The sequence below is a fragment of the Chelonoidis abingdonii genome, chromosome 4 (genome assembly GCF_003597395.2).
Source record: "Chelonoidis abingdonii isolate Lonesome George chromosome 4, CheloAbing_2.0, whole genome shotgun sequence".
NCBI lineage: Eukaryota > Metazoa > Chordata > Testudines > Testudinidae > Chelonoidis > Chelonoidis abingdonii.
Window position 1 is genome coordinate 69,700,068 of NC_133772.1, and position 24,465 is coordinate 69,724,532.

Below are 24,465 nucleotides of genomic sequence, written 5' to 3' on the forward strand. Positions count from 1 at the left end.
GACATTTACCCAGAACCACCCGCGACAATGATTTTTGCCCTATCAGCCACTGGGCTCTCAACTCAGAATTCTAAGGGGTGGGGGAGACTGTGGGAACTATGGGATAACTACGGAATAGCTACCCAGAGTGCAACGCTCCAGAAATCGACGCTAGCCTCAGACCATGGATGCACACCCCCGAATTAATGTGCTTAGTGTGGCCGCGTGCACTCAACTGTATACAATCTGTTTTATAAAACCGGTTTATATAAAATTGGAATAAGCCCGTAGTGTAGACGTACCCGTCTGACTCCGCAGCCATCAAACTAGCCTAGAAACTGCGGCGTCCCTCTGTAGGAGCGGGATTCCCAGCGTGGGTTGGGCGCCCAGGAGCTGCGCCAGGGTTTTGGCTCGCCGGTCCTGTGGCTCCGGTGGACCTGCCGCAGGCGTCCCTGCGGACGGTCTGCTGGTCCCGCGGCTCCGGTGGACCTGCCACAGGCGTGCCTGCGGGAGGTCCACCGGAGCAGTCTGCCGCCCTCCCAAATGCTGGAGGCGGTCGCCTAAATGGAAGCATCCCTGTGCGCAACCCCCTCTTATTTGGTCCGCCTCCCGCTCCTTCCCCTGCCGCCAGCTCTTTGCCCCTCCTGCACCTTCAGTGCTCCCGGCTCGACGCCGACCGTCCCCTCCCCTGCAGTCCCGCGAGCAGCTGCAGCCGGGAGGCGGTGCCAAGTGAGGGCGGACTCCGGGCACAGGCGTCGGCAGAAGTTACCGAGCATGCTCCTTGCGCCGTGCAGCGTAGCGTAGCCTTCCTCTACCGGGTCTTTCTTGCGCGGGCCGCCTGTCTCGCAGCCGGGCCGGCACGTGGGTGAGTTCGCCGCGCTGCCAGAGGCCGAGACTCTGCCGGGACCGGAGCTGCTGCCGCCGCCGGGCTAGGTGAGCCGCGTGGTGCGTGCGATGGTGGTAGTGAGTGATGGCCCATCCTTCCGCCTCCGAGCCCTGTTCTCAGCGATGGTTTGTCATGTGGTGGGCTCTGTGCAGCGGCTGGGCTGCGGATTTGGGAGGTGTGGATCGGTTTGCCCTTGGAGCCGTTTTTTTTCTCCTCCCGTCCGCTGGAGTTTTGGAAATGAAAATGTAAGAAGTTTCTGCCATGTGGCTCGCATTAGTTAGCCTGGCGGCCATGATCTATGCGTGTGATTTAATTCACCGCCCAGCCCTTTAGATCCTGCCCCAACGCTTTCACAAGCCTGTTTATTTTCCTGACTCCCCCACCCCCCAGTGCTTCTCTGGGGTCTTTCTCCCATCCTACTCCTCAGTTTTTCTCAATTTTCCTGTTTCTCTGTTAATCTTAGTCTTTCTCCCCAACCCACACTCGTTCTTCCCAACCAGCCGCAGTCAAAGTCGGAATATTCTTGAAATCATTCCTGTACAGCTCCGCTTCCTCGTTTTTTTCGGCTTTACATGCGGATCAGAGGGCCTGTGTAGTTTTGCAGTCACAACAGTGGTTGTGTCCGAGGACATCTTGTGTTTTGCTTTTTTTTTTTGTTTTGTTTTCTGAAGAAAATATTCTGGTTTTATGGAAGTGTTTAGTCACCTTGGAATATGAAAATTACAGTAGTGAGCAGCCCAAGCAGGCAGAGGATGGACTAGGTCAGGGTTTCTCAAACGGGGTCATGACCTCTCAGGGTGTCACATGGTTATTAAATGGAGGTTGTGAGCTGTCAGCTTCCACCCCCAAACCCTGCTTCGGCTCCAGAATTTATAATGTTAAATATAAAAATCATGTTTTTAATTTTTAAGAGTGGGGGAAGGATCACTCAGGCTTACTGTGTGAAAGGGTTCACCAATGCAAAAGTTTGAGAACCACTGGACTGGGTAATCAAATAGCCCTTTTCTATCACTTCTGCTTCAGAGAATCTTGTAAGGATCTGATGCACATGTACACTTGAAGAACAAAAAGGATATACTCTTTACAATTTCAGGTAGATTCAATGGGTCTGGGAAACTTTTTGCAGCCCATCAAAACAGTGTATTGTGTATTGGCTGAACTACCTCAGTGCTGCTCTTCGCTGGAGTTAATATAATCCTTTAGCTCACTGAATAGAGGTCTAAATTTTGGAAATGAACATGCTAGAACTTTCATCCAGCTGGATATGATTCATTGACAGTCATGTTCTGTGTGTGTGTATGTGACTACACATAGTTAAAGCATGGCATAAAAATTGAGCCATTGCTTATTACGTTGTCCTGCAGTAGTGTTCAAAAAGCACTGCTAGACTAATGGTCAGTGACAGGGAAAGTCCAGCATCTCAAAAAACATTAGAGCTGTATACCATTGGAAATGACATCTCTGTTTTTCCAGCAGCATACTGCACTGATTTTAGTTTTGTCGCGCCAGGGCCAGCTCTAGGTTTTTTGCCACCCCAAGCAAAAAAAAAAAAAAAACCACAACCAAAAAACACCTCTCAGAATGGTGCTCCTGAAATTGTGCCGCCCCAAGCTTGTGCTTGGTTTGCGGGTGCCTTGAGTTGGTCCTGTGTTGCCCAATGAAGTACCTAAGCATAAAATGACAGTTTGATTAAGCCTTTCATCCTTCCTTGTGCTTCCCAAAATATTACCCAAGTTACTCTTTTGGTAATCTCAGGAGCCAGAAAGTGATTTGTGAACCTAATGCAACTTTAATAGCCATTTCCTCTTTGAGAACTTGGAATGCTGCTTCCCACTGGAGTAAGTTCTTAATCTGTAACTAGTGCTTTGTGAAATAACAGCTGCTTAAATCTTGTGGTGACAGTGGAGGAGAAAAAAGCAACATGGTAATCAGAATAAGGTGATTAAGATCTAATATTTCATTATCTTAGTGACTTTGTTGGAACAATACAAATATATCCAGTACTGTTAACTTAAGGGTTGGGCAATTGGAAGGAAGAAGGTGCTGCCGTGCTCGTTAAAGTTATTTATTTACAAGTGAAACCTAGTGTTGGAAAAATGCTGTCTGCTTTTGAATTGTATGACAAACCTTTCTGAGTTATTGCACTGTGTTTAAATGTTTCTTTAAAAGTCATTCTAATGTAAACAGTCTCCCTGAGAAGTTGTCAAATTGCTTTTTTTAAAATCAGATACTTCAAAAAAAGCAAAACCATGAAATCTGTGATTGTGTTGGAAGATAGTGTCAGACTAAAAAAAAAGCAAAGAATATCTGATGTAAAAATATCAATCATCTCATAAAAACTCTGAGCATCGTATGTTCTTGGTACCGCTGTACATCGTAAACTGAAACATGCTGTTGTAGGTCTGAGGCTGACTAACTTTTTTGAAAAAACTTTTCAGGCATTTTTACTAACCATGCAGCGCAAGAAGGTAGACAATCGCATTCGAGTGCTAATTGAGAATGGAGTGGCTGAGCGACATAGGACATTGTTTGTTCTAGTTGGAGACCATGGCAAGGATCAGGTAACTATCAGCCTAGCACCAGATATTTTCAGTAGCTCTTCTTAGTTAGTGTACAGTCTGAGTCTAGAGCTGTGGTTCTCAACCCACAGCCCAGTCAGCACGCAGCTGCGGCCCATGTGACGTCCTCAGGGCCATACAGGTGTAGTGTACATATTGTGTGGATGTGGCCAACATAACACATGGAGAGCTGAATATGCAGCCAACAATGATAAATAGATTGAGGTATAAATAACTTGCACCTTTCATAAGGAAGGAAATTAATTTCTAGAGCAGCAGAGATGAGAATCTTATCTGACAAGTAGACATTCTGTAATTGAGTTAGTATACTGTTCATTTTTAGAGAAGGTTTTCTGTAAATATACTATGCGTTGTACCAAATAAGGATGTAAATGCTGTAGAGTGTGATATTTATATTAGTATTGACCATGAAATAATAGAAACACAAAGAATATCAATAATGCTTGGAAGGATATAACTACGCCTCTACTCCGATATAACGCAACCTGATATAACACGAATTCGGCTATAACAGGGTTAAGCAGCGCTCTGGGGGGCAGGGCTGTGCACTCCGGTGGATCAAAGCAAGTTCGATATAATGCGGTTTCACAGTGTTATATCTGGGTAGAAGTGTACTAAGCATCATCTGCTATTTTAAAAAAGCTCAGGAAAGATGAAATACAGTAGGTAAAATAAAGAAGAATCTGAACTCTTCTTAGAGGAAAAAGACTCTCTACTCCCTTGCAAGGCTGATGAGAGTTTCCTTCATTTAATTTAAAGTGGTAAAATTTATCCTAATGTTCTCCTACAGATTGTGTCACCTTTGTGACTTAAGCCAGGTGTTACCGATCCAGTTACCTTGCAAGGTTCACCACAGTAGAAATCCTACTGGAGTAATTTGTAGAGGGAGCATTGTATGGAAAGACTTCTCCCATACATCTTCCCCTTTGGGCTCTCAGTGGTTGTTCTAGTGAGAGAGAATGACTAACACTGCCCATCAGAAACCCCCATCTACTACATAGGGGTTGAATGTGCTGCCTCTGCAATGCTGCTGTTGTCTGCTGACGCAGGTTTCAAGAGACATGGGGAAAAGTTACCTTTGTTTAAAAGTCTGCCTGTGCAGTAGACAGTGAAGGCCTTGTCTAAATGCAAAAGTTGTATTGTTTTAAATGTGCTGCTGCTATACTACACTTATATAATTCAGGCGGTACAAACCGTTTCTGCAGTGTAGACTCATTTATAGCTTATTCCTGTGGAAAAAGGAGAATAAACTATACCAGTATAAAGCACTTTCATAGTGATACAACCGCTAATGTGGATGTAGTTATACTGGTATAACTCCGCTGATTAAAAAAAAAAATGGCACCCTACTTGACAGCTTGTACACAGTTTGTACACCAGGCCTAAATAAGCCATTACAAACAAGTTATTTGGAAGGAGACACCAGTTTGTCTAGTAACTAGTTACCCATCCTTTCCTCCTTTATGCAGTGTGCAGCTAGACATTCAGCATACATATAAACCTTTTGATGTTTGAGATTAATCTGCTTTGTATACAGAATGCTTTATTTTGTGTCAGATATGTTTTAAAAATATGGCAAAAATATGGAACTATATAGGAGGGAATAATTGAAGCAAAGAGTTGGCAGCCCTCACTTTGCACAGATCTGCTTTAATGGCTTGACGGGTTTTGCACTGCCCATCCAGACTTTAGAAACGATCCCCTTTCCCAGCAGTTCTGCTCCAGATTATAATCTGTAGCATGCCTGGCATGGGTTCATGTTCTGATGTTCTGGGGGGCAGTACAAGGTGCTGGATATGAGTTGTGCCATCTCCTAACTCTTGTTGTTACTGAAAACTTGTGCAATATAAGTCTATTCCTAAAATCTGATATTTTCCACTTGGGATCTAAAAAAATGTTTCACTTCATGATGGTCTCCTCTCAGTGCAGCTGTTGGTTAATGTGCCTTTGTTTTGGTAGGTGGTTATACTCCATCACATGCTGTCTAAAGCAGCTGTGAAGGCCAGACCCTCAGTGCTGTGGTGTTACAAGAAGGAGCTGGGCTTTAGCAGGTAAGAAGTTTTTGTTTTTCACTCTTTGTGGGGAGTCTAATTGCACTCCAAGTTGTGAAGTTGATCTAAGGGAGCTTCTTGTCAGGTCAGCTGTATGTAGGTCGCATGATTCAAGCGAGTTGAGAAACTAGGCTAAATCCTGTGGCGATTGTACAAAAGTTTCAGTGTAATAGAACTGTTTGTTTTGACTTGAATAGTGTGGCAGAAGTGTGGAGCTGGGAACCAGGAACTGCTGAATTCTAATCATAGCTCCAGTGCAGAGTCTGTGGCCTGGTGACCCTCTCTACCTTAGTTGTCCCGTCATTCCCCCCACACGCCCAATAACTTCAATAACATTTAGCCATGGTCTATACCAGGCCTGCACAGCATGCGGCCCTTGTGGACTCACTGTGCGGCCCGCGGGGGGTGAGTAGGTGGGCTCGTTGTGTGACCCGCGGGAGGTAAGTAGGCAAGTGGCGGGTGAGGGAGGAGGGCCGAGGAGGCAAGCGGGCGGGCAGTGGTGGGGATGAGGAGGTGAGCCAGAGGGGTGGGGGGCTGAGGAGGCGAGTGGGCGGGCAGTGGCAGGGGCTGAGGAGGCGAGCCAGAGGGAGTTGGGGGGTGAGGAGGCGGTGGGCGGGCTGCAGAGGGCTGAGCGGCGAGCAGGGAGTGGGGGCTGGGAGGAGGTCGATGTGGAGGGCAGTGGCGGGAGGGGTGAGTTAGGCGAGCCGGAGGGGTGGGAGCTGAGTATGCGACGAGGAGTCAGGTGGCGCCTGTTTCTCTGATCTGGTCTGGCTACCCATCCCCATCTCCAAGGGTGCAGCTGTCTGGAGGTGCTGCCTTCCATGTCTTCCTTATTTCACTTGACAGGGGCACTTGTTACAAAGTTGGGGAAGAGCTTGTTCTTACTTCTAGGCAGAAAAGAATTTTTCTTTTACCTTATTTATACTACTTTAGAGGCCGCGTATAACAATTTACCAGGTTCAACCACCGCTGTTTGATGGGGCAGCATGGGAAGAGGGTTTTTCCATGGGGCAGCTGTTGCTTGGGGGGGGCGAAGGTGCGGGGAGTATTCAGGGGAGCTGGGCGGCACTGGGGGCTGTGTTGTGTTTTGAGAGGATCTGGTGGCGCTGGCGGGGGCGGCATAGCGGTTGCTCAGCAGGGCCAGAGGAGTTTGGCCCTCAGCTGTTTTCTTTGGATTAATATGGCCCTCACCGCTTTACAAGTTGTGCAGGCCTTGTCTATACCTAAGCATAGGTTGACCCAGCTGTGTTGCTCAGAGGTGTGACTTAAGCCCCAGTATAGATACTGTTAGGTTGACAGAAGAACTAGCAAGTGTCTACACTATGGCACTATCATGGCACAGCTGCAGTGCTGTAACATCTGTAGTGTGGACAAATCCTTAGAACTGGATGCAGACTGGGGGCCCTCATATCAAAATCCTCGACTTTAAGGGGATCTGAATCTGTACCTACAAATTTGGGTTCAGAATCAAAAGGGGCCCTGTTTTGGGGATTTTTTTTTCCTTCAGATTTGGCTACAAGACAACTGACATTTTTCAAGTTCAGTTGGTCCTATTTGATTTCTGTGATTTTTGGGCTGAACTCGCTTAAGAACAGTTGATGAGTTTAGCACTGTGAACCCAAACATTACCCCTGGTTTACTCTGGAGCCTGAACTCTGGAACCCTCTTTTTAAATCTGAACCAGATCTCAAACAGCCTCCTCAGCCCAGCCCTCTTCCCATGACAACTCCCATATAATCGTTTGGGTTTTTTTTCTTTTCAGCCACCGTAAAAAGCGAATGAGACAACTACAAAAGAAGATTAAAAGTGGAACTTTAAACCTAAACCAGGATGACCCTTTTGAGTTGTTTATAGCAGCCACAAACATTCGCTACTGCTATTACAAAGAGACCCATAAAATTCTTGGTAACACCTTTGGCATGTGTGTACTCCAGGTAACAAATTTATCATTTAGCTTAAAAAAAAATTACACTAGAATGAGAGTCGTCTTTCCCCTGGACCATTTACTGCCTTTCTAGCAATTTAAATGCCTTACAGGAGAAATCTTTGTCTTGCTTGTATTTTTCAGTGATGATGGCTCAAGGTATTTTGTATGGCTTTTTGTGATCTGTTGGCAGTGGATTTGTTGGCAGAATTGTAATTAGAAGCAAGAAAACACTAATGTTATAGACACTTGCCTTCCAGAGATTATAGAGAGAGAAGGTGGGTGAGGTAATATCTTTTATTGGACCAACTTCAGTTGGTGAGAGACAAGCTTGGCGCTCTCACCAACACAAGTTGGTCCATTAAAAGATATTACCTCACCCACCCTCTCTCTCTAATTTTCTTAGACTGACATGGCTACAACTACACTGCATACCTCCAGAAATATGTTGATTCCTGTTAGTCGATTCCAGGACAACTGGCAGACTCATGACAACCTTGAATTTGTTTTTTACTATGTTTTTATTTGCTAGGATTTTGAAGCCTTGACTCCAAACCTGCTGGCTAGAACTGTTGAAACAGTAGAAGGAGGTGGAATTGTGGTGATTCTCCTCAGAACTATGAACTCACTGAAGCAGCTGTATACAATCACCATGGTATGTTTGATTAACAAGCACCTCTGATCCTTTCCCACACGGTGGTCCCGATTCTCCAGACATAGTGCATTTCTCTTCAGCTTTATATTATATGCTGAGTCATCATTTAAGTGCCCGCTCCACCCCACATCTTACTGTTATTTCTCTGCCATTGTGTGTGTTTCTGCCATTCGGCAGTTCTGCTTAGTAAGGTGACTTGAATTCCTCCTAGACTGAGGAATCAAAGGTGAGGAGCATGATTAACAACTTAATTCTTTAGATATAGAATAAGGGTTCGATTCTTCTCTGGGACCTCAGTGTCACAAGGTATTAATGATTTTGGTCTGGACACTATACAGGCAAATAGAATGTACAATTTTACCCTTTTTGGCAAGGTGGGGTGGGAGGTGTGTGCGGAGGGAGGCACATTTGCTAGAATTTTATTCACTTGGAAAGAAGAGCTCAATTTGCCAAATTCATACCTACTGTTAAATAGGAGCAACTTCACTACTGATAAAGTCTCTGAAGTGTAACCTATTTATGCTGAATATATTCATTTTTCAGCTAGGGAGTTTCACTAGTAGTAATTGAGTCAGCATTTGAATTGGAGAACCAGTTTTTTTCTAGCTTCACTGATGAGGCATTCACCATGGGGTATTCAGCTGCTGCATGACTGGGCCATAAATTAGACAATATGATGCAATCACATTAGGTTCATGGAGTAGATAAGGCTGGCATGGAAATTAGTGCGGGGAAGGGTAAAAAGGTGGTATTTTTAAAGAGGAATTTGGAGGGTAGGGGAGATCCATGGTATATAGAGAAAGGAAGTTTTATGCCGGGGGAAGGAGAGGCATAGTCAAGAATGGATGGGGACAAAGGGATATTTGATAGTCCATATGAATTATATTCCATATAAACTGTGCTGTAGCCCAGAGATTCCTTCATGTTTCAAAATTGTGAGACTGAGTGATCTTTGTCTTGTTATTTCAGGATGTTCACTCACGCTACAGAACAGAGGCACATCAGGACATAGTGGGGAGGTTTAACGAAAGGTGAGTTGTTAGGAGCTTGAAAACCTAAGTTAACAAGTCTGCATTTGCAAGAAAGGCATCCACAGCAGTGTCTTGTTTCAGGATTGGCACAATGTCCTGTTAACTTAGAATAATGTATGTGCCTTCTTATCACAGAAGTGGCTGCACTTTGCTGGTGTGTGTGTGTGTGTGTGAGTGAGTGAGAGAGAGAGACAGACAGACGAGTAACTAACTTGCTTCAGCCCAGCTATAAAACTGTGTAAAAGCAGGACCAGATTGTAAATGCAGCATTTGGAGAGAAAGGGAGCCAGGGTAAATAAACCCTGGTGTCACCAGTGCTGTATTTGAGCTGGCTTTGTCTGATCATGCAGGTTCATTCTGTCTCTGGCCACTTGTAAGAACTGCCTAGTGATTGATGATCAGCTCAACATCTTGCCAATCTCTAGTCACATTGCAAACATAACACCGGTTCTTCCACAGTCTCAGGTAAGTGCACAGTACCTATTTGATTCAGATAGTCTTTTCCAAGGCAAAAATGCAAACAGTATTTTAAAGTTTGATAAAGATGAGGTAGTTCTTCCCCACTAAATAGCAAGGATTATTCTAACCTCAGACTAAAGGAGAGCAGAACCAATTCTAAATTTTGGACTTGATGATTCAACTGCTTCTTATATCTGGGAAGCAGTATCTATCTGAGTGCCTATCGGGAGCGGCGCCAGTGATTCAGCAGTGGATGCTCTTTTGAATCATTGCTGAAAAAATCCTCTAGCAGTTTGACAGGAAGCATTGTGCTGCTGGCAATGCCAGCTGTCAGATGAGAGGCTGATCGCTTATAATGGCTGAATATCTTTTGGCATGTTTTACAAATATATCAGGGTTTAGCTCTCTGTCCTGAGAATATTACTGTCTGGGTAATTCTGGTCACCAAAATTCCCTGTAGTATGTTAGATGCTTCTCCTTACTACTTGACCTAAACTGTTGAATAATATTGCTGTTATGCACTTACTGCATTTCACTGATGAAAGAAGTGTCTGTGTATAATCTGCAAAGTCTTGGAAGCATGGGGAACAGAAGGTGCTCTAAACTTGTACATCACTATTTGCAACAGAATTTTGAGTTATTTGAGTCCTGAGAAGTTCTGATCCATAGATTGAAGATGACTTACCAAAAAAACCTTTAGAAAGATATCTAGCAATAATCCCCTCTTCTGCTGAGTTAATACAGCCTATTGTACCAGTTCTCAATAATCTAGAACTGAGGCTGGGTTGATCATTCTTTTAATCCAAGTCCAGAGAGGATTGGATTCACACCTTACCTATCCCTCATTCTGAAGGATGTATTATTATATGTTGGACCCAAATGTATCCCCCATCTACAGTATAGCTTATTAAATTTGCAATAGAACTTCTCTTCCTGCCATATAAAGATATGACCGGTGTGGAAGTAGCAGCCGTGCTGAAAGGTCCCTTATTAATCCTGCTTTGTTAAATTCTCTTGCTTCTAGGAGGATAACCTCAGACCTCAGGATCTGGAGCTGAAGGAATTGAAGGAGAGCTTGCAGGATACGCAACCTGTAGGAGTGCTGGTGGATAGCTGTAAAACTCTGGATCAGGTTGGCATGGTGTTAAACTGGGAAAGCTGTTCTCCTGACAGATACCCCAGCCGTTCATGTTTTTGTCCCATACTGTTCCTCTGAATGAAAAGTTCACGAGCCAGTGCTGCCTCCTACATGAAAGCAACTCTCTCTTGGCTTGCTTGGAAGAGCTAACGTGATAGGGCAGCTCAAAGGCAGGTGTGAGAGGCCTCTTCAAGCAGCTTGACTTTCCGTAATGAAAGGAAGGGTTAGAATAGAAAGAGGCTGAGGGGTTGTGCTAGCAAGCTCACTTACCGAGAGGAAATGGCGTAGGGCTCTCAAAGCATCAGATTTGTGATAAGTGAGCAACTGAGCCACATGTTCAAATCGTGGTATGAGTTGACTTAGTTCTGCTACCTTAAGAGGTGGTAAAATGGGCTATCACATAACTTATTTTGTGTCTTACATTTAACAACTTAAACTCCAAGTCCAGTCCATGGATGATAAAGATTCCCAGCTCTTTCCGTTGAGCAAGGGCGTGTCTTGGTGCCCTTGTTCAAAACGTCCCCATCCCTGGTGTGGTGCAGTGTGCTGGTTGTGTACAGTTCTCCTTGCGAGAAGTAACTTTGCAAGCAGATGATTTGAGAAGGGCTGTAAGATCTTTCTGAGTGAAGGATGCTTTGGAAAAGACAAATACTTATTACTCTTGCTGCTATTATCTTCACCCTTCCACAGATTAAAGGGTGTAGATGTCTCTAGAGTTAAAACGGGCCCTACTTTGCCCTTGCTTCCTCATGATACCCAGTTTGTAGGGTTGGTTTGGGAGTACACTTAGCGGTTAGAGCTGAGACTAGGATTTAAAATTCTTCCCATTGACCTGCTGTGTGACCTTGGGCAAGTCTCTAAACCTCACTGTTCCTGCCATCTCCACAATAGATCAGATACTTTCCTACCTTATGGGGAGGTTCTGGGACTTCCAAGGGGAATTAGGTACAAATGACAGTAAGGTGCTTATGAAAATCTCCTGGTATAAAGTGATCTAAAGTTCAAGTAAAACATGTTCTTGAAATCCACAATATAATGATAACTATCATTCTCTGTCTTGCCCAGTCCCATTGTGAGAGCTCAGGGGGCAAGTATGTTCAGAGATTGTGATTTAAGTATCAAGCAGTAAAAATAAAAAAAAATTGGCCAGTTTTAATGTCTCTCTTATTCATTGTTTCCGGTCTTGCCCCCCAATGCCTGGAAAAGGGGATGTGTCAGCTCCCATTAGTGATACCATTCAGTAAATGTGCACATGGCTTTATTGCTCCATTAGACACCACTCCTGTGTTTGTTTCCTATTCACCAGGCAAAAGCGCTCTTGAAATTTATTGAAGCCATTTCTGAGAAGACTCTGAGGAGCACCGTGGCTTTAACAGCTGCCAGGGGACGTGGTAAATCTGCTGCTTTAGGACTGGCTATAGCTGGAGCCGTGGCTTTTGGGTAAGCTTACCCTCAGCCTTCCAGACTTTTATTTGCATTTGTAAATAATGAGAAGGCTGAGAAGGATTTGAGGTGCATTTGTGGGTCAATAATATACATATATTACGCAATCCTTTTTATGCATTTGGATGAGTAGTCACATTGATTTCCAAATCTTTCCATTTTTATACTAACAGGAAATTTTAAATCTTTTAAAAGTCAGAATAATCACATTAAAAAGGAAAGTTAAAGTAGGCAACTAAAAATCAGTCCTCAGTTGTGTAGTGAAACCAATGAGCAATAGAAGTTGAGGATAAAAGTGTGGTGAACTCTGACAGTGTGCTTGTATCTGTAGGTACCATGGGACTGTTCAGGGGCTCAAAGTATTCATAGAATCAGGGCTCTAGTAGATAAACAACATAATACTTGTGTACATTGGAACAGGTAGTCCCAGGAAATGAAGGGCTTTTTGAATGTACTTTTTTTTTTTTGCCATGGTGGCTTAATGTGGATAGGGTTGTAGATTCATAACAGATTCAGATGGGGGTGTCAGTTATTTCTTTTTCAGGTATCAGTCAACAAGAAGTGATGGATTTTGCTAGAACTAGTAACACAGGAACATAATTCTCAAGTGACCTGTCTGTACATTTTAATTTAAATATTGAGATTTATCTTTTATCTACTTTTGTGTGGAGAGAGAATTGTACTATTGCTGTATCTAACTAAAGTCACATCCGTTCATGTAATGAAGTCCACTGTCCTTTGTTTGTGAGCTTGAGTTTTATTAGATATCTGAGAATATTGATTTGCTTGTTTTAGAAATAAATGAACTTAATATATGTCCAAAATAGTAATTTTTAAGTAGCCATTCTCATCCTGATATAGTGATGGGAATATTACAATACATTAAATAATTTGCTTTAGTCACTGATTCAGGTTCGTTCATAGAAGGGTAGATTAATTCTTGTTAAAAGTAAAAAGAACTTAAGGTTAGATGATGATTTATTATTGATCACTGACAAAATGCTGTTTGGTACAAAATGAAGATGGCCATTGGACCATACAGCTTACAGTCAAAAAGGTGAGGTGGAGCAGACAGCATGCACTGGAGACCCCACTCGGAAAACTAAATTTGAAAACACTTTTAGGATTCCTACTTGTGGACATTTCAGGAGAAGTAAGTGGTGAATGCAGAAGTAGAGCAGTGTGCGCTGCTGAATACTTTGGCATAGGGTACACACAGAAGTATCCTATAGGTGTGGTAGGAAGAGTGTTTTACTTTAATTGTTGCTTTCTGTTACAGTTATAAATCTGCCTTCTGTAAACTCTTTATGGTTTAAGATGGTTAGTATGCAAAAATTTCAGTGTTTTATAATGTCTTGCGTGCTCTATATAATATGAACTGAATCATTCACCCTGCTTTGGATAAAAGGATTTAAAACCCTGTTTTGTTTCCTCAACAGTTACTCCAACATCTTTGTGACATCTCCCAGTCCAGATAATCTTCACACACTATTTGAGTTTGTATTTAAAGGCTTTGATGCACTGCAGTACCAGGTAAGGAGAGCAGGCTTGTACAGTGGTTTCATAGAATTGTGTTTAGGTAGGGATTTAAAACTGCATTTCTCATTTTGGTTTTTATGTGGTTATTTTAAAAATGATACCTTTTTAGCTATAGGCTGTTTGCTCCTAAAAGTCTTTATAATGCTCTGCAGAAGTATATAGTGAATCAGATTGCAGTGATATTTTACATTCAGTATTTGTAAATCAGAAATACTGTGAAACTAGATTCCTTTGCATAAGGAAATGGATATTGCTTTTAATACCAGATTTTCAATTAGGGCCCTTGATTTAGAGTAAATGCTAGGAATACAAGTGACATAGATTAAATAATTGCTTCTTTGCTAAGAAATGGAATTTATTCTTGGATCTGCTACTCCATGAACTTTGCAAGTATTGGAGAAACCAGCTCTCTGATGGATCTCATTGAATGGTTTTTACTTTAGGAATACAGGTAGGTTTAACCAGATTGAGGCTTTCTTTACAGAATTTCTGTGCAAATAAACTGACCCTCAGGAGTGCAAGTGAGAATCTGAATGGAAAATTTAATATTTAAACTAGCAGAATGTGGTGAGAAAAGCACTTTTTCTCACAGCCTGCTGTTCTGTTAGGTCTTGCATCTTTTTGTTTAATCTCTTCCTTCAGGAACATCTGGACTATGAGATTATTCAGTCTCTGAATCCTGAGTTTAATAAAGCGGTCGTCAGAGTGAATGTGTTCAAGGAGCACAGACAGACTATCCAGGTAATTAACCCTCACGTCTCTTCTCCAGCCTCACTATTTCCCATTCATGGCCACTGGAATTATAGCATATTGCTTACATTTTTAAACTTAAGTGTGTTCATTTTACATAATATGTAACGATGTTACACACCGTTGTGTATTCAATCAGGTTAGAGGAGGCAAATTGCTTCCTGATCAATGGGTTCCGCAAAGGCAGCTATTTATCTAGCTCTGTGGAGATCTTGTAAGTCAAGAATCTTCACTTGGATTTGCACATGCTTGTCTTTTGGTATGTGTTATAATAGTGTCCTGAAAAGTGTGGTGGAAGAGCACAAATGTATAGCAGACAGGAGAAATGAAGGAGACCTAATCTAATACAAACAAAGTGCTTTTGTTGCTCCATAGACATGACACAAAGCACGTGATCTGCTATTCCTCCTCCCTGGATTGGCACTAAAGTTCACCCAACTAGTTTACCACAGTGCCTGCGTGCCATTTCTCTCTAATCAGAGACTGGGACCTTGGAAGGAAACTCTTTTTATAGGACTGCAGCTTTGCCTCCTTTGAAGTCTCCTCAACTCCTAGACAGCCGCTCTGGATAGGGATTACCTTAGTAAAATGCTACTTCGCTCCTTGCAGTACATACATCCCGCCGATGCTGTGAAACTGGGCCAGGCTGAACTTGTGGTGATTGATGAAGCTGCTGCCATCCCCCTTCCTCTGGTGAAAAACCTACTGGGGCCTTATCTCGTCTTTATGGCTTCTACGATCAATGGGTGAGAGATTCATGCAGGCCTGCTTGTCTGGGAAACAAACAGCAAGGGCAGTTTCTCGCAGGACCCTGCAGATTTACTGCTGTCATTCAGGGCAGGCCTTATGCTCTTTCTGCTAGTACTGACCCTTTTGAGTAACCACTTGGCTGAGAGCTGCCTTTGAATTGACTGTTGACCCACAGAAGAGAATGAAGACAGTAGTCCAGCTTCATTAATTGCCTGAGCTTGGCATGAAGACATGCTCTGTTCTGTGCCTGTACAAGGAGCAAATGTTTAAGCATGATGATGAAGTCTGTTAGGAGAAGTGAATTGTAGGGTTTGTGGAGAGCAGCCACTTTCTGAATAAAAGGAAACAAAGAAAATTCCAACATAGTGGCTATAGTCCAGTATAGGTTATTGTATCCTGCCTGTTTAAATTCCCCTTATGTTTCTACCAGAAATTCAGTCACTTCCTGTCACGTCACTGTAGTGCCCTGAAAGAGCTGCTGTCTTTCACCTTGCAAACAACTGCGTTTCAGCGTCAGGTGATGTAGTTTGTGTGGGAATAAAGTAAGCTTGTACCAACAGTGAGGCCGCAAGTGACCTAGTAATGGGACATGGCACCAGAACACATAGAAACCCTGCAGATAACGTTGGATTTTAGATAGGAGGTTGTCATGCTACTTCTGCGGTTTTGTTTCAGCCTCATCTTACTTGCTACTTTCCGATCTCTAATCCTGTAGTTACGAGGGCACTGGTCGGTCATTGTCCCTGAAGCTGATTCAGCAGCTCCGGCAGCAGAGTGCACAGGCGCAAGCCAGCATGACTGCAGAGAACAAATCTACAGCTACGGCTAAACTCGCCTCAGGTATCTCCCCATGCTGACATCTCTGAATAGGCATTTGTAACTAGCAATATGACTGCTGTTGACTTGCACCTTGTACAATCCTTGGTGCTTGTGTACTTGGATTTCAGGTGGAGAGTGGGGGTGGAGGAACATGCAGGAAGCTTTAAAGAAGCTTGACTTGTAACTTGCCTCTAAGCTTAATATTATCAATTTCTCACCTTCTGAAATGTAACCCACTTATAGGGGCATGGACTCCACCTGAGCAATCAAACTACCTTGATTCTATGTGGAAATAGGTTTAAGTGTCCAATTTTGGGTGGCTTGGTGGGGAAGTAGGTGGTTTGCTACTTCCAGTCTTTTGGACCAAAGCTATTGAAGGGCCTGATCCTGTTGGTGTCTTCAATATTTGTCGCTTCAGACATGTTTGTTTTTTCTGTTGAATCTCTCCTTCCAGCTCGTACATTGCATGAAGTCTCCCTCCACGAGTCAATTCGATATGCCCCTGGAGACCCTGTTGAAAAATGGCTCAATGACCTGTTATGTTTGGATTGTCTCAACATCACCAGGATCATTTCTGGCTGCCCACTGCCTGAAACCTGCGACCTGTATCCTGGCTGAAATTAATAATTTATTTCCAGCAGTGGCAGGGTACAGTGAGCTCTTCCAGAAGAGACTAACAGCAAGGCTATGATCTAAGGCCCCAATTCCGCACCCATTGACTAGCCTGTTGATATCAGTAGGGCTCTGTGCAGATATAGGTTCCACCCAGGTGCTTCTCAGTGCAGGTTCTGATCAAAGTGCACTCAGGCCAGTCTTCTGGGTTCAATCTCCTAGCATGGCTTTTTTTTTCTTTTTTTTTCTTTTTTTTTTTTCTTAAGGGGTGGGCTGCCAGTGTCTTATTACCATTCATGAGCTTCAAAGAAGAGTGGTGAGTTCTAAGGATGGTTTTGATCGAGGGCCATGGGCAAAATTATGTGATTTCTTTTTTAATTGATGTGCTTGAAAGGGTGTGTACAGATCAGGCGTGAAGACTGTCCAAAGCCCTGATGCTGAAGTCTTTTGACAGCAATAGCTTAAAGAATGAGGCATCTGTGTACCCTATCTGGCTGATGCGGAGTATAAAGGCACTGAGCCAACTCATACTGTGATACTATATGGAAAATCACCTCAGGCTGGGATAAATCAACAGAGGACGTGTCTTTTGGCGCTAGCTGTTTCCTTCATCACCAGACATAGATATTATGTGAACAGAGACACCCTCTTTTGTTATCACAAAGCGTCGGAAATTTTTCTCCAGAGGCTGATGGCCCTCTACGTGGCTTCACACTACAAGGTAGTCCTACTGCCATGTCAGCTGGGATGTAATGGAGAAATCTCTGCCGTTTTAAAGAGGTCAAATTGAGAAAGCATAGTGGACTGATAACTTGATAGCTTTTCTGTGCGTTAAGAGCCAAACTCCAGGCCCAGCTTCTAGCTTTGTACATCACTGTCTTCCCAATTCCCTCCTCATCCAATAGGGCCCTGTCTCAGTGTGAGTTAATGCTGATTCCTGGCTGCGAAATCAGGAGACTAAATCTTAGACATGCCTGTTGCACTTGCACAGAGTCTGATAGCTGAATTATGTAGGGGAGAGAAGTGTAGGTGATGAACAGTCTTCAGTAGCATTTGTTGCATTAAATAAGAACTGGGTTTTTGAATAGCCTTAAATTTAATTTAAAAATACCATATATACTTGTTCATAAGCCGAATTTTTTAGTGAAAAAGGGAAGCACCAGAGAAGGGGGTCAGCTTATGAACGAGTATAGAGAGAGAGGTGGGACACAGCCCCTCCCCCCAAGAGAGGGAGCAAGGAGAGGCAGCACAGTCAGAAGGGAAGAGGTGGGGCCAGAGTCTCTCCACTTCTGGTCACGCTGCTCTCCCCACAGCCTCTAAAGCAGCTGCAGCTCCAGGGCTGGCAGGCTGCAGCTGTGCTGCTTGGCCCCGCCCCCCAGAGCAGGCTATGGCTGAGCGCCTGGGCGCTGGACATGCTGCGGCCACGCCGCCCGGCCCAGCCCGCTGGAACATGCTGCAGCCATGCCACCTGGTCTGGCCCACCAGAGCAGGCTGTGACCGCGCTGCCCAGCCTGCTGGAGCAGCTTCAGCCAGCTCAAAGACCTCCTCCCCAGATAAGGTGGGAAGGAATGGGATGGGGAGCGTGTGGGGGTCCTGGGCTAGGGGTGAGGTCACGTAGGGGGTCGTCACAGGGGTTACTCCCTTGACTCTCAGTTTCTTCCCCCTCCCACCCAAAAAAAAAAATTTCCCCACCAGTTGCAGTCCAGGCCTGTCAAGGTAAGCAGCTGACGCGCCAGGACACTTTGTTTACTTAGGTTCATGCCTGTGGACACTTGAGGTAAACAAACCATCTCGGCCCACCAGTAGCTTATCCTGATGGCCCAAGAGCCAAAGTTTGCTGACCCCTGAATTATAGGGTCGGCTTATGAATGGGTTATAAAATTTTTCCATTTTTACTTATCCATCTTAGGGGGGGACGGGGGGCAGCTTAAAAAGTAATGATCGAGTATATACGATAGTAATAAAATGTACCTGTAGATTTATATTATGGTGTTAAAACTCTGATAGATAATCCAATCTAAGTAACGTAGTCTAGGAGCGATAGCCATGAATTGTTTAGAGAGTTTCTTCAGCTATCAGTATTACACCAAGGTTTTTGCTAGATCCAAATTCACAGGAGGGAGAAGGCAGGATTTATAGTGGTGTTGAACTCTAAGCAATTACTATCTTTTTGTTAGAACTTTGAAACTCTTCCCTTGTAACTGCAGAGAGTCTTGAGGATTGTTGGTCTGCAGATACGCAGCCACTCGTCTCGCTAACACTAACTAGTAAGTGATAGAGAATTAGTGCTGTAACTTATTTGTTTTATGGCCCTCTAGAATTCTCCCAATGACCTCCAGATGCTTTCAGATGCTCCTGCCCATCATCTCTTTTGCCTTCTGCCACCAGTCCCACCTACCCAGAATTCCTTGCCAGAAGTACTTGCTGTTGTTCAGGTAAGAGACAGAAAGCGGAAGCATACAGTGGATACAGAACTGTTTAATAAGGATGCAGTGGCAGGATGTGTGAAAGTGACTCATATCTGTAGAACTATATAGTAGTTTCAGTTTTGTGTGTGTTATGCTAGCTGCTGTACAAATACACAAGGACATTCTCTTTCACTCAGTGCTTACAACCATTTGTGCTGCAGGGCCTGCTGAGAAACCGAAGTACTGGTCACAGGAACCTCTTCCCCTGGGGAGAGTTGATCGCATTACTTCTCCAATGTCCCTTGTATTCCTGTTTTTTCATAGCACTTGTATAGTCCGGTACAAATACGAACTCATTAGGAGATGACTGAATTGTGGTGCATTGATATTGAACCTTTTTGCATCTTATTTGCAATTCTTAACTAAGCATTTCTATATAAGCATACAGCTCTTCCGCCTCCTTGACTCGTTAAGTACCAGTAATCAAGTAATGATCACCAGGGTAATATATGCTAGTAACTTCACAATCTATGGTAGGGAACAGGTCCATCCTAAGAGGAGAAAAGAGGGAGAATCTAAGAGTGAAACTGGCTAGGCAGGTGGTGGGTAGTGATTAGCTGCTGCTGACAGGCTATAGATTGTGCACATAGGTAGTCTTTGCTAAAGCATGTTGTAATTAAAGTTGACAAAATTAAGTTTTTTGTGGTTTTTTGTGGTTATAATTTTGGTGGCTATTAATGTTTGTTTTTAAGCACTTCTTATTTTTTTCAATTTAAATTTTCACAGTTATGTGAAATGGGGGTGTCAAAAAATTGGAGTCAGACAATAATTTTTTAATAATAGTAGATGCTGAGATTAAAAAATTTAAAGCTTTATAACTGTTAAAACTCAAACCATCCAACAACACACATTGAAATATACAAAGTAAATATCCTTAAATCAAACTCTTGCGTTCTCAAGCAGTATTTTTCTTTGCAAACTTCAGTTACTTGTGATGGAAATATTTTTTAGCGGTTTGTGAAATCGATGTTTACAGATCAAAATCTAATCCTTCCAAGCATACTTATAATCTTTGTTACACTATCCTTCTCCCGTCCCTGCCTGCTTATATCGTCTCTTTAGACTGAATGTTTTTAGGTCAGGGCCTGTCACTTGTTGTACTGTGTGTTTGTACAAACTCCAGCAGAAGGGGATCCTAGAATGCTACAGGTTCTCCCACAGTATAAATGGTAGGCTGGATGGCTGACCAAGTGTTTTTCTATCTGTATGCTTCTGCAATGGGGAGCTGTAGCACGGGACTAAAGACCTTTCCTTCTTTCTCTTGACAGGTGTGTCTGGAGGGAGAGATCTCTCGCCAGTCTATCATGAACAGCCTGTCTAGGGGGAGGAAGGCTTCAGGAGATCTTATTCCATGGACTGTCTCAGAGCAGGTAAGTCATTTTGGCTGTTTGGTTATATGCGGAAGGGGGGGGTCTTTAAGTGCTGATTTGATATTCTGAACACTCCAACTCTTTTCTTTAATCTGACTTGTATTTTGCATGCAGTTCCAAGATCCAGATTTTGGGAGCCTCTCGGGTGGACGTGTTGTTCGCATTGCAGTCCACCCTGATTATCAAGGGGTAATGTATTCCAGCATTCTGTGACTATAGGTAGCCAGCGGTGGGACCACCTCATCTGCTCTCACAAAATGACCAGAACGAGGCCTGACCACTGTTTGGGTGGGAGACTTCCAATGAAAGCTCAGCTTCTGCAGCAAGCGTAGGGACATTATCCTCCTTAGGGGTACTACCAAACCAATGCTCCCAGCATCTTGCTGGGCAGTGTTTTGCTGGTGGAGAGGTGATATGAAGCATTAGAGCCTGTGAATTTCTTGGTGTCCTGGGTGCTGCCTTCTCAGGTCATTCTTTCTGCCTACTTATGGGTCCCATCTTCCAGACGGTACATCAGTAAGTACCAGGATTTTGATGGGTTACTAATCTGAGGGCTGCAGGATTGAACCCTAAACTTCTGGTGGTAGCTTCAGTTGGACAATGCATCCTACACTTCCCCTTCTGTAAGCTGTTAAGTACATAAGCAGCAGATACGTTTTTGTAGTGGCTGAATGATACTAGTATAGATTATCTGTAAACTGCCTGCGCCCTCTTTAGGGCAAAAGGTGTTTTATAAATGTAAAGCTTTTGTGGTGAATGTGATGAGATCATGAATCTTCTTTTAAAAAAAAAAACAAACACACAGTTTTAAGAACTTTTTAATGTATTTTAATTTGTTTTAAATTCCCTTCTTCCTTCACAGATGGGTTATGGCAGCACGGCTGTGACCTTATTGCAAATGTACTATGAAGGCAAATTCCCTTGCCTGGAAGAAAAAGTTACTCCGAAGCCAAAAGGAATTGCCACCGTAAGCAGTGAGGTATGAAGCTCTATGTGCTCCTGTTTTTTCTTGCTGTTTTAGGCTATTCAGTTCATATTGGAATATACAGTGAAACCCTCAGTAACTGAGTCCCATGTATCCTTCCATGTTTGTAGCTTTTGAGAGAGTTAATCTGCAGTCAGTGTGAAGACTGTTATTCGCTTGCTAATTTGGCTGCAATTTTTCCTCTCTTCTCTCCAGGCTGTCAGTTTGTTAGAAGAGGCTGTGACACCTCGGAAGGACTTGCCTCCTTTACTTCTCAAATTGAGTGAGCGACAAGCGGAGAATTTAGATTATCTGGGTGTATCTTATGGCTTGACACCAAGGCTGCTCAAGTAAGAGTTTAACCATATTTGTCATCTATACCAGCATTTCTCTAATGTGGTCTGCAGACCCCCAGGGTTCTCCAGGGGGTCCGCGGGCCCCACTGATCAACTCCTCCCCCTCCCTCCCAGCTCATCCTTCATGCCAGAGAATAGCTGTTCAGCAGTGAGCAGGAGGCGTTGGGAGGGAGAGGAGCAGGGACAGGGCGTGCTCAGGGGAAGGAGTGGAAAGGAGCAGGGGTGGAGTGGTGGTGACAAAAGGTGGGGCAGGGGTGTGGCCTTGGGGGAAGGAGTGGGGTGCGGGCGAGGCCTGGCGCTGAATAGGGTGATTGGGGGTCTGTGAAAAATTTTAAATCAAAACGTGGGTCCTGGGGTTGCTTAAGTTTGAGAACCGCTGATCTATACTAAGTGCAGTTGAGCGGAGCCCCTACAGATGAATGTATCCTTGGGTCCTGATATCTGTGCATATTTCCCTTGCTCGTAATTCTGTTTCAAAACTGGCACAGCTCCATGGCCCCCTCTGGTGGGATCTGTACTTACAGTTCAGGATGGCTGAATGCAACTACTTCAGGAGCTCTTCAGAGTAATGCAGAGCTCTCCCTCTTTTGCTTGCCCAGGAGCAAAGTACGCATTTACCATCTCAAGCTCTGGTTCTTGTATGGCCAGACTGCCCCAGTTCCATTGCAAAGGAGGTCTGTGGTGCTGTGCAAGCCCAGGGATACTGTTGTTGTATTAAATTGATGAAATAAATGGGTCCAGGAAGTTAAAGGTGTTAATATGACACTGGCAAAGTGCAATATTAAACAGCTATTTGTAGTTTGGGGTTCTAAGTATAGACTCGCCATCCTGCTTAATTCCATGGAGCAAACACTAGGAAATTCATGCCAAAATTTCCAAGTTTACTGATTGACTATGCAGAAGAATCCAAAATATAAAATGTATATAAAATTGTTTGTGTATTACCATTCAGTCTTAGTCAAAACTTAGCAAAATGCCGTTTTCAGAAAGGCTGTTGGTTAAACTCCCTTGTTTCATCAAACAGCCTTCCTCATGGGGAAAAAATCTCATCTTTTTAACTAAGCTGTTGGTGCTTCTTGTTGTTCCTGCTTTTGACAAAACAGACAGATATGAGAGGAAAGAAATAGGATAGTGAAAGGTGGGAAAAGTACAGCTTCCTGCTAAAATTCACAAGATTCAGCACAGCTAATGAGTCATGAATGTGTGCTCCGGGTAGGCAGGTTGGTCAGGACCGGTGCAGCTCTGGGCCCTAACTTGCTTCCTTCATCTGGAATGCTGTCTGGTCCCAGGAAGATCCTTTTCCACCGACCCTTCTCAGGCTAGGCAGGGCTATCACAGGATCAGGTCAGGAGCCAAGGGTGTAGGGCAGTGGTCCCCAACGCGGTGCCTGCTGGCACCATGGCGCCCGCTAGGGCATTTATGTGTGACCGCCTAGTGCCCAGCAGGGGAGAGAAGCCGTGACCCTGCGCCTGCCGGGGACAAAGAACTCTGGGGCTGCAGGCTGCGGGCACCAATGTTCTCAGTCCCTGGCAGGCGTGGGGCTGCAGCTTAAGCCAGAGAGAAATCATGGCTCTGCGCCTGCTGGGGACAGAGTACTGCAGCGCTGCAGGCTGCGGGCACCAGTGTTCTCTGTCCTCCCAGCTTCTCTCTGCACTGCCCAGAACTGACGCCAAAAAAAAACCAAAAAAGCTCTGAGACTGCAGAATGGACGGAATGCTGCCCTGTAGGATGTGCTGCCCCAAGCACGTGCTTGCTCCACTGGTGCCTGGAGCCGGCCCTGTATGTGAGTAATTGTTGGCGCCCGCCACACCCTTCTGAAAACATGCATGTGCTACTGGCCACAAAAAGGTTGGGGACCACTGGTGTAGGGGGGAAGGATAGGAAGAAGATAATAGTTTTGGGTTGGTAGGAAGAGAATGGCAAGACAGAACAGGATCTTTCATGTGTCAGTCTGGGTGACTCTCGGGTCCAGCAGTGATAATCTAGTGCACTCACTGATGTATTGAGGTCTGGAAATCTCTGATTTCACAGATGAAGGGAGGAATCTCCCAGGAGTCCATGGTTTTTGTTCACTGAAATCTGTTGGTGTTTTTTTTTTTTGTTTCTTTGTTGTTTTTAAGTCCCAAAATTTGGTGGACGGGCTGTCCCCTTATTGTTGTGTCCACCAGTTAACCCATATTTCTAACACATGAATCTTGTCCACTTTCTGATGTCAGAATCTAATGGCCATAGGCTTTTTGTTCATAAGTTATTATCTAAGTTTGGTCTATATCATTAGCCCCTTTTCATGCCCTTTTGATCAACATTTTTTGTTATAAGTTTACTATGATGCCATATGAACTTTGCTCCACAATCAGGATAGGTCTGCTGTCACAACTACTACTGTCGCGTTAATATCTCAATAATTTCCAGTGTGTATTTCTTCTCTCTTCCCCCTCTCCTCCCCCCACCCCCAGATTTTGGAAACGTGCTGGATTTGTACCAGTTTACCTGAGGCAGACTCCAGTAAGTATCATACTATTTCAGGAACCTGATCCAGTTCCCACTGACGTTAGTGAAAACCTTTCCACGTACTCTGATAGGATTTGGGTTGTGGGATTTTTCTGAAGCACCTCAGCAGATCATTGGGAGTTAGGCACCTAGGTGCTTTTGAAAATCTTATAATAAGTGTCAGAGAGTTTCACGGGGGTTG

The 24,465-nt window shown here is 44.0% G+C and overlaps 1 protein-coding gene across 2 annotated transcripts in view; it reads left to right on the plus strand.

Annotated features, from left to right (window-relative positions):
* The first annotated feature begins 706 nt into the window (after window positions 1-706).
* The window catches only part of NAT10 (N-acetyltransferase 10), a 35,316-nt gene continuing 11,557 nt past the window's right edge, over window positions 707-24,465 (plus strand). The window contains exons 1-21 of one of the 2 annotated variants that reach the window (XM_032770692.2): window positions 707-912; window positions 3,304-3,426; window positions 5,404-5,495; window positions 7,258-7,429; window positions 7,952-8,074; window positions 9,044-9,105; window positions 9,456-9,570; window positions 10,589-10,696; window positions 12,009-12,142; window positions 13,585-13,678; window positions 14,327-14,425; window positions 15,044-15,180; window positions 15,900-16,024; window positions 16,458-16,608; window positions 17,240-17,336; window positions 18,934-19,050; window positions 20,352-20,453; window positions 20,568-20,642; window positions 21,316-21,432; window positions 21,634-21,767; window positions 24,230-24,278. In XM_032770692.2, coding sequence (XP_032626583.1) covers window positions 3,319-3,426; window positions 5,404-5,495; window positions 7,258-7,429; window positions 7,952-8,074; window positions 9,044-9,105; window positions 9,456-9,570; window positions 10,589-10,696; window positions 12,009-12,142; window positions 13,585-13,678; window positions 14,327-14,425; window positions 15,044-15,180; window positions 15,900-16,024; window positions 16,458-16,608; window positions 17,240-17,336; window positions 18,934-19,050; window positions 20,352-20,453; window positions 20,568-20,642; window positions 21,316-21,432; window positions 21,634-21,767; window positions 24,230-24,278 — 2,211 coding nt within the window. In that variant the 5' untranslated portion in view covers window positions 707-912; window positions 3,304-3,318. The remainder of the gene's footprint in view (window positions 913-3,303; window positions 3,427-5,403; window positions 5,496-7,257; window positions 7,430-7,951; window positions 8,075-9,043; window positions 9,106-9,455; window positions 9,571-10,588; window positions 10,697-12,008; window positions 12,143-13,584; window positions 13,679-14,326; window positions 14,426-15,043; window positions 15,181-15,899; window positions 16,025-16,457; window positions 16,609-17,239; window positions 17,337-18,933; window positions 19,051-20,351; window positions 20,454-20,567; window positions 20,643-21,315; window positions 21,433-21,633; window positions 21,768-24,229; window positions 24,279-24,465) is intronic. The other variant, XM_032770694.2, reaches the window with a different exon arrangement.